Source organism: Ptychodera flava, chromosome 5, assembly GCF_041260155.1.
Source record: "Ptychodera flava strain L36383 chromosome 5, AS_Pfla_20210202, whole genome shotgun sequence".
Classification (NCBI taxonomy): domain Eukaryota; kingdom Metazoa; phylum Hemichordata; class Enteropneusta; family Ptychoderidae; genus Ptychodera; species Ptychodera flava.
In genome coordinates this window covers 40,625,014-40,641,527 of record NC_091932.1, presented here as the reverse complement: position 1 = coordinate 40,641,527, position 16,514 = coordinate 40,625,014, and the positions used below count along the sequence as shown (strand labels likewise).

Genomic DNA, 16,514 nt, shown 5'->3' with positions numbered 1-16,514 from the left:
GGCAAAGTTGATGGTGTGTTCCCTCTAATCTAAAACATTGTTCGGTTACCTCATATTTTATTTTGGCGATAAAAGGGAAGTGTTAAATGTTTTTGGCAAAGTTTGAGCTAAAGTTCAAAAGTTCCATATCTGAGATGAGTGACACCTTCAATTGTGCAACACAGGGAAACTGTGTAACGTTGTGGATCAATGTTCAAACCCATAGTGTAGCATACCACACTCTATCTTTAACAATGTGCTTACCATTTTTAATGTGGTCAAAACTGTTCGAATCTTGAGAGCTTATTGAAATTTTGTACTTCAGAGTCGTTGAGGGCAGTATGTGTGAATTATTGTTGACATAGTCAACGGCCAGATTCAATGCCAATGTCGCCGAGTCCATATCATCAACGTCGTCCATTAACATTCCTGCAATTAATTCAGAGGTAGGAATTATTACCGGTTAATTACATTCAAGAAATCAACAGAGAAGCAACACGGCCGGCATTGAATATCTTTGCATCAAAAATGACTTAACATTGTTAAATTCCTTCGGAAGTATTACTCATCATAATAATTATTGAGATATCGATTAAAATAGCTTTCTCTTGCGTGAGTGGGCTCATTAGCAGGCAGAGTTTTTCACCGCTGTTTTTATAGAAGGACTGTGTTTTAATAAAAAAAACACACTCACGATTCAGAAATGCACGACTTCCAAAGATACGAATGTAAATAAAACAAGTCATATGGAATTATGGGACTGTTCACAGCTGCTCGGTTTCATGGCAAATGGATATTTACAATTAGGCTAAAGCTTGTCAATGCATGATAAAAGTGACATAGAATATCAAATCATGATACGATGATGTTACTGTTTGATTTTTACCGATTGGACTTGTAAAATGAAACACTGTAGCAATACCTAGTGAAAGTTAATAATCAATGTGACAGCGAATGGAATATATACACATACTGTATACACGAGTCAAACACTGCCTTCGAATCGATGTCAATTCAGGAAAACACTGATAAACGCACTTTACTCTATGTCAATAGCGAAATTTAATAGAACAATGTAAAAATAAAATTAACCTTGTAATTCAAAAGGAGAGTCTTTATCGGGAACTTTTCATTAAATCTTGCTTTCAACTAACTCTTTATTGTCGCCATTGAGTGAGGGTTCATCGAACTCCAAGGCAACGAGCTTCATTTTTGAAAAGTACGTACACGATGACCTTTGTTAATCCCTATATCCATGACAACCAATACTTTAATGATAAATGTCGTGTCCTTGCTATCGGCTGATCGGCAAACCCTCGACATGAGAAATCACATGTCTAAAAGTTCATTTTCTTGCGGAGAAGGACAACGTTAACACACTATTAGGAAAGGACATTTTGCTTCATGTGTCAAGAACAGTTCAATCGTCCTGGTAACATTGCTATTGATGCGGATATCGCAATGGCCAATAACAGAATCACATGACCCTTGATTTAGAGCTTATAAAAATTGCTAATATGTGTTAAGGGAGTACGCGCCTCGAAAGGGAAAGACTTAAACTTTTATTCAAACTTTCCTGAATGAAACTTTCAACCATTCTCTTACCAAATCAACCACAAAAATCGGGGATCACCGTGTAAAGTTTGGAACGAGCGAAACAAATTACCCCTCATTTTGCGATATTTTAAATTCAACATGGCCGCCATTCCTGTATCAACTTTATCGGGGGAAACTTAAATTTTGGATTTTTGATAAACTAAGCCATTGAAAATTTTCCTTTCTCCAGGAGCTTTAGATGAATCCCCGCAAATGGTAGATCAGAAAAGAATTGTAGAAATTTGAGAATCCGACTATCTGTCCCCGAGGCGCGTTCTACCTTAAACCTTTTGTCTTGCTCATCACTCATTCTATTTTCATTTCGTCATTATATATATGTCAAGAGAAATGCGGGTCTGATGCAACAGTTTTGGAGACATCGACCTTTTCAATTTTAGCAATTACGTCACGCTGATACAATGACAATACATAATCACAATTGTTGACATTTTATAGTTATTTTCTTTCTGAATAATTATAGGCGCATTTACTACTGATCATGACAATAACAGGGCAGTGTACAGAAGACAAGACATACAATACTTTTTAATTAATAACACTTGCTCAAATTTCAAATTATTGCAAATTAAAACAAAACCGCTCCCGTACCATATCAGTTTACAGAAAAAAAGGAGGGAGTAAATTGCCAACTATTGACTCATGTCTAATCAGCTAGCTTTCATCGGTTTAGAACAGTTGCCATGGCAACATATCCGCCAAACGTGAAATTAGGATCAACGTTTAATCAAAGTTCATAATTTTCCTAGTCAGCTACTGCGATGAAAATGCGACAATGATTTGTTCGTTAAAGTGTGATAAATTGAAAACACCTTATCCACACTAAAGCTTATGTAATTAAATCTTTTTTTTAAATTACCAAATTTCCCCACTTTCAGAACTTCATTGTGGGTTTAATAAACGGATCTTTGCTATTGATGCGTGGCACACTGCCTCTAAGAGGTTTTCGAAACATGGTGGATGTTCTCTGCTAAATGTTTGACCGTACAGGTATGCCAATATTGTCACACTGCGATGTTCGTTCGGATAGTAATTCGGCATCTTTAAAGCCCCAAAAGCGGCAACTGTGTAATAAACCGATCTCAAAATATCCTCAGTTTTCCGAGAACTTTCTCTGAATAAGACCCATTAGAGACTGAAAAAGTGTGTAACACTGTTGTAAGTGTGGAAAGTGGTATGTAATTTCAAACGTTTCCACATTATTGTAGATTTTCCGCCATTTTCAAAACTAACCATATGACAGAGAAAGTAAAGATTACAACAACAAAATGTTGGCCATCATGCGTGGTGCATTCAAGTAAATAGCATCATGCTTGTTTCTTTTACTACCACGATGCGTATGTGCGGAAATACTGATTTTTACACTTTTCTGTGGGGGCGCCATTTTATGAGTGCGGCACCTGTTTATTATTTAGCCTGTTAAAACTCATAGGCATGACCCAAATCAGCGAGCAGTGATACATCTATACACGTCCTTCAATTAGCACGTTTACACGAACCAACTTTGGTTTGAAAATAAAATCATGATAATAATTCTTAAAATTAGCAGCTATTGGGGCTTTAAAACCCAGAGTGCTACACTGCTCGGTGCCACAGTGACTATCCATGTAGGACTGATTATTGCAAATGTTACAACCACAACTAAAACTTCCCCTGACCAGATGTTTGATTGATTTCAAGTGAGAGGCCAGTCGGGAAAACCAATGCGTTCCTCGGTGATAAATCATAGTACATTTTAATCTTGAAACCTTCGACAGAGACGGCTTTGTTAGAATATTATCGTTTCCAGCCATATCCGTGTAACTTTGGTGAACATGATTGAGTCCAATAAATCGCAGTTACTCTTCTATGTTCAGCATCAACCGTATTTGTATTGATTCGTCATCCTCTGCCTTTGGGTTACTGCCGTCGCATCTAACTAACTCACAGGAAATCGCCTCGAAATATACAGTGAATTCGACTTCTTTAACAAAACCCTATGTGACACTTAAAGCTGAGCATTCCTAGCCAAAGCAACTGTACAAGTCCAGACAAAATGTCACAAACTGAAACGAATTTCTTTCAAAAACGTGTACACACCCATATGATCCATCACCGTTCTTCACTACTTTTAATCTAGACGGCAAGAATATGTCACTACATACTACATTTTAATAGAAATGGAGTATCTTCGCACTTCAATTGTCAAAATGGAACATGGTTTCGGAATGTTAGAGGGATACTGTCGTCGAAACTGAGCTCAAAGGTCGTATGGCATCCATACGACCAATGTGAACATTGTATCCAAGGTATGATGGCGATTGATGAAAGTGAAAATATGTCTGTCATAATCTACATCGTATAATTTAAATGTTGCAGCTATGATGATGAGGTACATCTAGAGATCGTGCATGAAATACATTGTTTGTAAACAAGAAACTCGCACAGGCGCAGTTCCGACGATTGTTTCCCTTTAAAGCTACAGAGAAAGAAATATCACGAGTTACTCGAATTTCATCGGCGAGACAATTGAAGCAGCAATTGACATTTTGTCTCAGCGAATAAATTATCCCCACAATTTTAGTACAATATCAGTCTGTTACTGTACATTATAGAATAGAACAGACACTAAACACTGTTTCCTACAAAATTTACTCGTCATTCAATGAAACGACAAGAACACTGGGACTCACGATTTCTGTTGAGTTTGAGGAGAGCATGATCACTGATGAAGCGCTTAGACAAAGTGTTGCTGATTTTCTGTCATTTTCGAAGAGAAAATTCAGAATCAGCGTAAGCATAGGAGCGGCAATTACTCCTGGTTGTGAATCAAATCAGTAATGTTGCCTGGGCCAACCAAACGTCGCATCCAGCGATGGCGCCAATGATGTCTGCAAGTTTACCTTATGATGAGACAGGCGTGTGTCTCTCTTGCAATTTCAGTAAAATGTGAGAACGAAGCGCCATAATATAGCCAGTGCGAATAGTCGATTGCGACACGACAACGTTGTTCCTTCATTAAATGTAGCTGTATGTTATTAGTGAGATAGCGCGTACATTAAAATTGATTATTTTATTGACAGACTACAACACCAAGCATGCGCGATGGAAATACAGTTCATAAATTCGCAAGTCGAGTAACCCGGGGTTTTTTTTCGTAGTTTACTCAGCCAAACAAGAAATCAAATCAGATTTGTGTTCCACCAAACCAACCCTCGACATTCTGTCCGAGAACAGATCAATCCTAAGAATCAGGATTTTTTTTTAATTTTAATTGAGCTTTTCCTTCAAGGAATCATGGACATGAAAGAAGCTCTTTCCTATCTAACCTTTCTGGAAGCTATGATTTAGGAAACACCCAATTTCAGTTTGGCCCCATATATTGAAGTTATAACGGGAGAAACATTAGTATAGACAGTTCTCGTGGAAATCTCCAATCATAACTCATCATGCTGTTCTGGGTTGGTGCAATCTTCACAGCAAAGATATCAAAGTGGATATTTTTTTTCCTATTTTGTAGAACAGTATAACGATAAGATGTCTGCAGCTGAACCTTGTGACCCCAGGAAAATAAGCCGTGATGCATGCTGGTATACGTACGGAGTAATTTGTAAGGATATCAGAGTTTGGATCTGCGTTGCACTTTGGTTTGTCTGGTTACAGATAACGACACATCTGAAAGCTGCGTCTGAAACGATGACGTCAATTTGCGGGGTAATCGAGCGAAAAAAACATTGTACACAAGGAATTCAGGTCTCTCTGTTTGTTGTGAATCACACCTGGATATAGAATCAGGTCAAACGTTTCGGAAAAGTAAAATGTATCGTGTCTTAGCCTGCATATCAATTTCCAAGCTTACACATGTCGATCGCACAATATATAGTTTGTTCATATGTAAATAGTTTTATTCATATGTAAATTGTTTTCCATTCCGATTGCAATTTAGATTGGTTTCAAAACGTTATCACTTTGCCTTTTGCTGCTGCCCTTATCTACATTTTTCTGCTGGTGCATGGTGCGCAGTAAGATGCGCATTGATGCATTGTCAGCAGCTGGCCAACAGGAAGAGATGAAATGATAATTTACCGCTAACTAACACGAATGTAAAATGCAAATTGAACCTCCGTGTACATAATCAATGATAAAACCTGGGTCCTTTTTAAAATATGACCTTGTAATCAGTTGGAAATTGAACGGTTTTTTCTCAGTACGTTGTTATCATTGCGAGCTCGCAAGGCACAGCTGTCAATTTTTGTTATAACTTTCTCATCTGTGACGTCACAAGGGGATAACGGGAGAACAAAATGACGGAAAACTACAAATGTCGCTTGCAACAACAACATGATGACTTCAGAAATGTTTAGCATACAAACAATATTAGAAATGTGATTGACGCTGACAATTCTAAAACTTTCCAGGAGCATTTTGTGCTTTAACCTCTGACCCAAGCCTCGATATCGCATCACTGATGAGAGTGAACAGTTGGTGACACGAAAATCGGATCAAAATACTGTAGTGGTTGATGAAGTATTGATCGCTGTCTGGTTACACTGAATTGAGACATGTAATAACAAAAACATTTGAAATATACTGTAAATATGCATTCACGATAACCTTCAATTTTCCTGCGCGCATATTTATCGTCAGTTACTGAATCGCTTTATTGAAATCGTTTTGATCATTTTAGGTCTGGTCTCAGTGGCCTGTCAATACATGTCTAGTTGTAAATGCAAGGTTCCATAAATAATGAGCATTCATATGTCAATCCATGACCCTATTTAAAGCCCATTTATTTTGACGTATTTTCTAATTTTTTCTTTTCATTTTACGAGACGCAGTTTCCCGTTCGACTCCTAAACTCGTCTCAGTATAACATCCAACGTTCAACATATTAACTTACCCCGTATTTAATGTCGTGTATGTTACTGTCAATAATTGATCAGTCCTTACTAAAATCCATTTGTCATTAATAACATTATGATATTGTACAAAACGGCTTGTGCTGGTGAAGTTAAATACTTTGTATTTAACATACTTATGTATTATGTATTTTCTTGACAAAAATTATGAAAATGTTATCAAAATTCAGCTACTGTTTCTCTAAGGTAGAATTTCTGTTGAATTCTATATCCTTTTGGGTTAATTCTATATCCTGTTGGGTTCTTCTAGAACTAATATAGTTTCTTCTCCGTGCAACTGCAAAGTCATATTGAAGTAAAACGTCATCGACAGCATTTGTACGCGAATAGTCTTGTTAACATTTAAATGGTTAATTCTAGACGAGATCTCACATTTCGACATTTTTTGGTCGATCGGAGGTCGGTGTGGCATTAGCTCTTCTGATACGTTCAGCAAAAACCTTCTTGGCCTTTTTTCAAATATATCGGTAAGTTGTAGAGTACGAAGCGTGCGATTCCTGACCTACACAGCTTTTATGAACATCAATAAAATGTCAATTATTTCGAGTGACGCTATGACCTCTTTATGTGGAGATGAAGGTACGGCAGAAAATACTAGCAACTGAAACGCTCGAAATGTGAAAAAATGTGTGAAAACAATGTGTCTTTGAGTTACAAAACGTAGAGTCAAGGTAAGGCAATAATTTAAATTCAGATGGGGGCGCATTACAGTGTTCTGGTGGCATATAATCAAGCATAGCTGTTTGTGCAGGTGTAAAACCCACAAACAGGTATTAGTATCATTACACAAAGTTAATTAGCCAATAGGTTAATTCACACCGATGAAAAAGTGAGTACAAATGCGGTATATTTTTCTTTTAATTATTGTGTAACAAAATTTACGGTTGCAAAGTTCAGTAATTTAATTCGAATTTCCGTTCCGCGGCACGAATTATTGACCTGTAATAATTGATAGTATTACGGCAGCTGGTATGCCATGAAGAAATCCATTGTGACACAGATATTCACTTCTCTGATGTCAGGGTCGTTTTCCACCGAGTGGCAATTAAGTCAATGAACTCTCTCACCATGAATGCATCCATAGGAGACTCGATTTAATAAAAACGGAAACAGCTAGCGTGGGGACCATAAAATCTTTGGAGCCGGAGATGAAAACAAAAAGCAAAATAGTTTCTGCATTTGTAAACAGTCTTTAATACTCGGAACGCGATAAAAATTGAATTCTGGGAAATGTGCAAAATACTCCTGCTACTCCAAAAATGCGTCAAACCGTGAAATGCGAAGAACGGACGTTCTCCCTCAGAATGCTACAGTGTAGACGTATCTTAGATTGCTATGAGAAACTGAATCGGTAACGCTTATTCAAAAATATGTTAACATTTTTATCAAAAGCTACGTTTTGGCAAAGACACTATGATCTGTATGTATTTTTGTCTCTATACAGAAGTAGTGTTCTCATCACATGACTCAGAATGTGGACTTGATAATTAGGCTGGCATTGATACTTTAGCTAGTAACCTAATATACGGTTCACAATGAGGAGCTTCGCTGGCTTACCGATTGAAATGAGCAGTTTAAAAATTCAAATCGGATTGCGCAGTTCGTACTTTACTTTTACAAGCATTGTCGGCTTTTGTGGACCAACGTCTATCTGTTCGCACTGTAAGTAATATTTCTAAATTACGTACTCAAGTTGAAAAAACCCTTGTAAATATTATTTCATCATGTCTTTTATATTAATGAAAGCACAACGTAAACGGTTACATACACATATCATAGCGCCGATGAATAGGCCTGTCGAATGCTTTGTGATTTAATCGGACAATTATAACACTGAGCAATTCCATTGTTAGACCTGTATGATTCTCCAACACCATTCCTCGAGTTAATTAAAAAGCGACAGACGGTAGAAGAGTGTTATTGTCGGTATGCACTTCTGTGTAAAATAAAATTCGCAGATAGCAAAGGGCGTTTGTGAAAGAAATCAATGGGATGTGATCTGAAAAGAAAAGAAAACAAAAAACTATTCATGCAATGTCTATAGATACTGCTTAGATTTTTTCTGCAAGTGTCAGGCACAATACAGGCATGTGTTACATTGTTGTGTTTACTAATTGATCAGATCCAATTAGCGAATCTGTATCTCACTGAGAGTGTGGAACTGCACTAATTGCATTTTTGAAGTGTTGAGAGAAATAGCGCAACGTTATGTATGAATGTATGTATGTATGTATGTATGTATGTATGTATGTATGTATGTATGTATGTATGTATTCGTGTATGCATTCGTGTATGTATGTATGTATGTATGTATGTATGTATGTATGTATGTATGTATGTATTCGTGTATGCATTCGTGTATGTATGTATGTATGTATGTATGTATGTATGTATGTATGTATGTATGTATGTATGTATGTATGTATGTATGTATGTATGTATGTATGTATGTATGTATGTATGTATGTATCTATGTATCTATGTATGTATGTATCTATGTATGTATGTGTGTGTGTGCGCGTGCGCTTACATGTATAAACGGATGAAGCATAGCTTGATCGATTGATCAATACATGAATCGATCCATCAATCGATGGATCGATGAATGAATGAATGAATGAATGAATGAATGAATGAATGAATGAATGAATGAATGAATGAATGAATGTAGTTAGGTAAGTTGGTAGGTACCCAAGTCTTTATGTATTTTTTCTTTTTATATGCATGTTTGTATAGCAAGCAAGCAGACAGTTTGATGAATGAATGAATGAATGAATGAATGAATGAATGAATGAATGAATGGATAGGTGTATGAACGTCTCTGTGTTTGCGTTTCAATACGGTCAACAAAAAACTTGATCACAACAACGACAACGTAGCGATAATCAGCAATGACCTTCCAATTTTTATACAGCCGATATCCTCATTTACGGAGCACCGTCAAATGCATATGAATGTGCATCATCAACAATTATCAATTGTCCTTACAATTTTAGACGTAAAAGACTCATTAAAACATTTTTGCATAAATGATTACAATAATGTCACGCTTCAAGTAAAATATGTCTGCTGATTCCTTGAAAGAAGGTCATTGAACTTTCAAAAGCAATTATCTTGATATGATGGAGCGGAGTTTGTCAGGGGGCACGACAACAAAGGATTGTTCAGTTTAAAATACTGCGGCGTCTTTGTTATGCTGATTACAGTGAAAACTTACAGATGCATTTAATCACTCCTACACAGTGTTAACGAGATATCGACACGCGTGTTCATTTATAATTTCTGCTATGCGGAATATCATTATGGTGTCTACGTTTTGTTTTCAGGTCTAATACCGAGAAATTGGAAATTGAAGCTGACAACGTTGGTCATTTACAGTGTTGACTGAACAAAGACCGAAGTGAAGTCATTTTTGTGAACTTGTGGGTGACCTTCAGTCAAAAATATTCACGAAAACATCCGAAGCGTTGTAACAATAACGGTGCCATGTTTTATCAACTATCCGATCATTTTAAGACATCATAAATTGATATTCAGAAAATGTCAGTATTCGTCACAAATCACACGTTACTACACAAGTTTATGTAAAAAAAATTAAAGAAGACGGTTTGAGTGCAGGCAATTATTCTTTAATTTTATTATCAGGCTGAAGTTCACATTTGTTTGAAACACAAAAATCAGTTTGGAACTCAAGTAGGTAAAAATGTTACAGAGACAGAGCGAATAGAACGTGCGTCACCACAGTACTGTAGATTTCCCATAATTCATTATGATCTGTATACTCGGAGATTCCTTAGTGAAGTTCACTATGTTTCCCATGTGTAGATAAATTCACAGACTAGTTGTAAAAATTTTGAAAATATACTTTTTAAGCACACCATCCTTCTCAATTCTTATTTTAAATGATTTGGAAAATTGTGCATGATTGAGAGAGGAGATTTTTTTGGGTAAAATTTGCCACTGTTTGTGTCTTCAGCCATACAGAATAATGTGACGGACTGTAGGGAGAATAGTTGCACCTGTTTTATGAAATAAAAGGATATTGATTTTCTCCGATGGAAATGATGACAAAAGAAATTTGCATGCTAAGTTTTCTCAGAGAATGACCCCTTTCGGTTTACCAAAACTTGCTGCCCAAAAATATGGCATTTGTAGTATCTAAAGAATGTGACTTTTATGGTTGTTTAATGGTCATTTGAAAATTTTCACTGAAGTAACTAAACGTAATTTTACTAGATATTATTTATCATATTTGACATGTTTACTCCAATTATGAATGTCCATACTTATCCTACACGTGCCTCTTCTACGCGCAAACTGCAAATTCCACAGTTTTGAACCGAGTCTGGTCAGAGATTTTTTGTAATGCGTGCTTCCAGGAATTGGAATTCACTGCAGTAGAATCTTCGATGTAGCCGAAGTCTTGCGAATTTTAAAACCGAACTTCGGCATTTTATTAAAGATAATATTAACAAATAGCTGTTTTTAATTATAATTTTTATTTTGTTGCTGCTCAATTATTTTATGTCATGATTTTTTCCATACTTTTTAGTGTTTTTATTAGTTTTTCCGATCTGTTAAAGTCTTTTATGAATTTTATAGGACCCCATGGAAGATTACGGTCCAATCGGGAAATTTTAACTCAATTGCTATCTGTAAATAAAATACCCTTTAATGCAAATAAATAAATAAATAAATAGTTATTCTGATGCTTCGCATTATTGCTTATATGCAGAACTGAAAAAGAAAAGTAACCTTCAATGATACAAATCAAAAAGAATTGTGGGTAATTTATGTGAAACAGATACAATGTTGAAGGCGGACTGGAAAAGCACGCAGCTGTATAGTGATATGCAGAGAATGTTGCAGGCTGATAGAAAGACGGACAGATATGATAGCTGAATGCTGGGGAAGCGGACGGCAATGTCATCACTGAACACGTAGCTGGCATTCAGATACACACGTAGCTTGCATTCAGATACTCACGTAGCTGGCATTCAGATACAACCAGTCTCTCAGTGAAACGGAATACTCCAGAAAATAAATCGACAGTTAAAATGGATATGTTTGTGTAGGCGAGATGCTACAGAAGTCTTTCTTTTCGTAACCAAACATTTTCCAGTTAATCCGAATTATAAATATACTTATCGGCCAACCGAATCATTGATACATCATTACAAAATGTGTTCAATTATATCGTGCCATTCCCATCGTTTGTTAAGAAAAGAAGAAAATATGTATTGTGAACATTATATGACATGAAATTTAATAAAAAACACTGACCTTTCTTATCCTACGTAACATGTAGGCGTTGCATTGAAAAGCCATTGTATTTGCATGAGAAACTGCATCGCAAAGTATGAGGAAAAAATGTAATGTCTATTGTTAGGACGATGTTGTTTAAGGTAGAATGCACCTCGGGGACAGATACTAGTATTCGGAGTCTCAAACCTTTACAATTCTTTTCTTATCTAGTACATGTGGGGGCTCGTTTTGAAGCTCTTGATGCGAGAAAAATTTTCTTAGTTTTTCGAAAATTGTATTTTCCCCATAGAGTTAACGCAGGGATGGCGACCATTTTGACTTTCAAATATCGGGAAATCTTTGGCAATTTATTTCTCTAGTACCAACATTTGCACGGTGACCCGCGTTTTTTGCTATTGATTTTGAAACACAAGGAGATTGGCTGAAAGATTCCTTGGGATGATTTGAGCAAAAGTCTTTCATTTTTAGGACGCATACTACCTTGTGGTACAATTTCTAATGATTTATCTATGAATCCTGATCTGGTATGTCAACTATTGCATAATACTGTCTCTCTCTTTCACTAGACAAAACTAAAACAGTTTTACAACCGGTATCATATTAGTGTCATTTCTCTACACATGGGCATGGAATTTAAATTTGTTCAAGCCATAAACATGATTGTCTCTTTGTTCATACAAGCGCGTTTTTGGCCCAATATCATGATTTGGGGGGGGGGCCAAATAACTGCAGGTCATTGCAAATATCATGACCTACAGATACCATGTATGTTTGAGCAAAAGATACTTGACAGGATAAATGGATTGGATACTTAGAATATGATCATTTCCCGCCAATTATTTACTTACAATCTTTATGGTGTTTAATCAACTTTAGACTTAGATGTGCTCACTTCTTTCGAAACATCTATCATCACTAACAAAGTTCAAATTTATTTTGAAGATATACTCTCCACTTATGCACAGCTATTTGTATGCATTTGAACAGTGTAAATCCTTGTCTGAATTTGTATTTTGTGTCCGTATGTTGAACTTTTAATTCGTAGATATTGAAATAATCCTTTTGAAACCATCGTCGTCCCATGACAACAAGATTTGAAAAAGGACATTGCAAAGAGAACATTATTTGTGTAGTATTGCCTTTGAAACTACGGTCTCCTAAGAAACAATTTTACATTTGTCTTTACATATTTATGCAAATATTTCTTTCGTGATTGTAGTAGGCTATGTCTACATTATAACATTAATGATGCATGATGTATTACTCTTGCAACGTCGTCAATCATGGCTTTATTAACATTCGCATGAAATTGGACGCCGGTAAAATTTAATACTAATTCTTGCCTGGAAGTGAACTCGTCGTGGTTACAAATATCGTCTTGCTACAATTCAAATTAGATATTTGTCGTTTTGCTTCACCATGACTTCTTCAGGAATCAAATTTGAGGTAATTTAACTGGGAATTCTGTCGATGTATTGCAGAGTTCAACGTAATGCTGGACATATCAGATATCATTAAAGTTCCCATTTGTATGTTGCCACGCGAGAGGTCGTCGGGATACATGAACAGAGAAGAGACTCTCAGTCTTCAAAGTTAACAACGTTCTAATCTTACATTTACAAGCGCGTTTTTGGCCCAATATCATGATTTTTTTTTTTTTTGGGGGGGGGGGGCAAATCTGCAGGTCATTGCAAATTCCATGACCAGCAGATACCATGTATGTTTGAGCAAACGATACGTGACAGGACAAATGGATTGGATACTTAAAATATGATCATTTCCCACCAAATAAACTTACAATCTTTATGGTGTTGAATCAACTTTAGAGTTAGATGTGCTCACTTCTTTCGAAACATCTATCATCACTCACAAAGTTCAAATTTATTTCGAAGATATAATCTTGCTCACTTATGCACAGCTGTTTGTGTACATTTGAACAGTGTAAATGCTTGTCTGAATTTGTATTTTGTATCCGTATGTTGAACTCTTAACTCGTAGATAGAGAATAATAATAATAAATAATAAATAATCCTTTTGAAACCATCGTCGTCCCGTGACAATAAGATTTGAAAAGGAGCATTGCAAAGAGAACATTATTTGTGCAGTATTGCCTTCGAAACTACGGTCTTCTAATAAACCATTTTATATTTGTCTTTACATATTTATGCAAATATTTCTTTCGTGATTGTAGTAGGCTATGTCTACATTATAACATTAATGATGCATGATGTATTACTCTGGTAACGTCGTCAATCATGGACATTCGCATGAAATTGGTCGCCGATAAATTTTATACTAATCCTTGCCTTGAAATGAACTCCTCGTGGTTACAAATATCGTCTTGCTACGATTCAAATTAGATACTTGTCGCTTTGCTCTGCCATGACTCCTTCGGGAGTCAAATTTGAGGTAATTTAACTGGGAATTCTGTCGATGTATTGCAGAGTTCAACGTAATGCTGGACATATCAGATATCATTAAAGTTCCCATTTGTATGTTGCCACGCGAGAGGTCGTCGGGATACATGAACAGAGAAGAGACTCTCAGTCTTCAAAGTCAACAACGTTCTAATCTTACATTTAGAAGTTACATATCGACAATACTATTGTGCTTACAGAAGAGCACGCTGATGATAAAAGGTTGCTTTATCAAAACTTCCACCTCGATTTATACTCTCTCAGCTTAAATGTATATTTGATTGAACGCATAATAATGATTCAAGGTGAAACTTAAATCATACGACCAACTCTTAAAATAGTTAGCGGGCAATAATTTACAAATTTTAATAAATGATTGTATTCACCAAGCTACACTTCCGAGCACTCTCGTCAATTATCCATATCAAAACAATATATATTATTAGAAATGTCTACCCTTAAACTTCTAGCCTGTTTATGAAAAGGCCCGCTCAGTGTCTTTGTGGATGTTCAATTAAGCGTATGTCTAGATTGTATGTAGATTAGCTGACACTTGGGAGTTCATTTACCATCAAATTTGATATTTGTTACTGTTTCCAATTAACATTTAACTATCTGAATTCATGAAGTCGGCTTACGTAAAATGTATCGATAGCTGACATAGATATATCAACCTCTGTACCAGGTAAAGCGACGGAAATTCTGGGGAGGTGTGACTCATCTCTGTAACAATATACAAACAACTATTTTGCAATGAGAAAGTGAAGGCACAACAAAAATGTTTATATTTCAGTCTAAAGTAAAAAGGTAGTATTGAAAAACATATAATATCTCATTGAAAACAAATGGGACTCAACTTAGTTTAACACCATATGGAACAATATTTTAATAATTAATAATGCAAAACCAATTATTCATTCTTTTGGATAGTTGTTCTATTCAATCTGGAGTCTAACTTGATCAGTCAAGACACTAAATGACAGCGGTAAATGCATATGTTGACATATTGCCAGGGATTATTCCGGATATATGATTTGAAAGGCTTCAATAGTACCTGTGGTTTGACTTGCACTCTGTTTTTGGACTGGAAAATAGTGTGCAAAGTATAAATTACCCTGATTCCGCCGAGCAAAGACATACATACATATACATGTATATTCACAAATACATACATATATGCATATCATTATATATATATATATATATATATATATATATATATATATATATATATATATATATATATATATATATATATATATATATATATAACAGTATTGCAACAAGGAATTTAAACTAGGGGACACTGTCCACATACCGTTTAATTTTTTGGGACATTTTGCATATTTTGGGGACAACATGCGTCAGTTGTCAATCAAATTTTGTATTATATTTTAAACAATCAGTTTAACAAAACAAAATTCAAGCTACCAGGACCGCCTCACTATGCTTGAATTTCAGGCAAGTATGTGTGGCACCTAGTATACCGTATCTGCCAATCAGAGAGCTCAGTCGGACTACACGCAAGTTATTATATCAAGTGCAGCGTTTTTAATTCCTCTCATCTGTACTCCCAAAGAACGAAAATATAAGCCTCAAAATAATCATGCAAACCAAAGGTCATCGTCAATATCACATGTAACTTGTTGACTACACCCAACACAGTGCACAGCCGACTCATGAGTGCGCCAGAGGTGACCCAGTATGTGAGAATGAGGGACATTGTCGCAAGGGCTCGTCCTGGCTGCAACAGTGTAATATATATTATGTGTGTATATGTGTGTGTGTGTTTTACTTATGCTGTAAATGCAAAGAACGCGGTAGTATATATTATTTCTGTATAAATTAAGCTTAAATGGTCTTTCAAATATTGTATGCACTTTTAGGCATCACAACAAGCTATACAGTGCCAAAAATAAAACTCATGTCTATTTTTAGTCATGACTGCCTACAATTCGTTTTCTTTGTGATGACACTGTACCAATATTGTGTTTCCATAACTGCTATGTACACTTTCGACACATGGCGGAACAACATTTTTTTTCAGAATTGAAGCATGCGTTTATGCTCGCCAGGTTTCACCTTCATAGTCAACTAGAAAATTGGGGAATCGTTAGGAAAATAGTAAGACTGTGGTGCATTTTATCTTGTGTACACTAGAAAACTGTGCGGGTAGCAATGACTTTGCATCCGAATAGTTAACTCTATGGTTTGGTTAATTGACACATAAAGATTTCACGTCATTACGATGACGACTGCAGCCAAAGTATGTAGCAGGTGTAGCGTAAGCATATAGGCCTATCGTCATCAGACAACATTATGTTGATATATTGAAACACGA

The 16,514-nt window shown here is 35.9% G+C and overlaps 1 protein-coding gene across 1 annotated transcript in view; it reads right to left on the bottom strand.

Annotated features, from left to right (window-relative positions):
- LOC139133934 (glutamate receptor ionotropic, kainate 2-like) overlaps positions 1 to 16,514 on the bottom strand; it is a 76,863-nt gene that overhangs the window by 27,967 nt on the left and 32,382 nt on the right. The window contains exon 2 of the mRNA XM_070700732.1: positions 244 to 408. Within this exon, the coding sequence (XP_070556833.1) occupies positions 244 to 408 (165 nt within the window). The remainder of the gene's footprint in view (positions 1 to 243; positions 409 to 16,514) is intronic.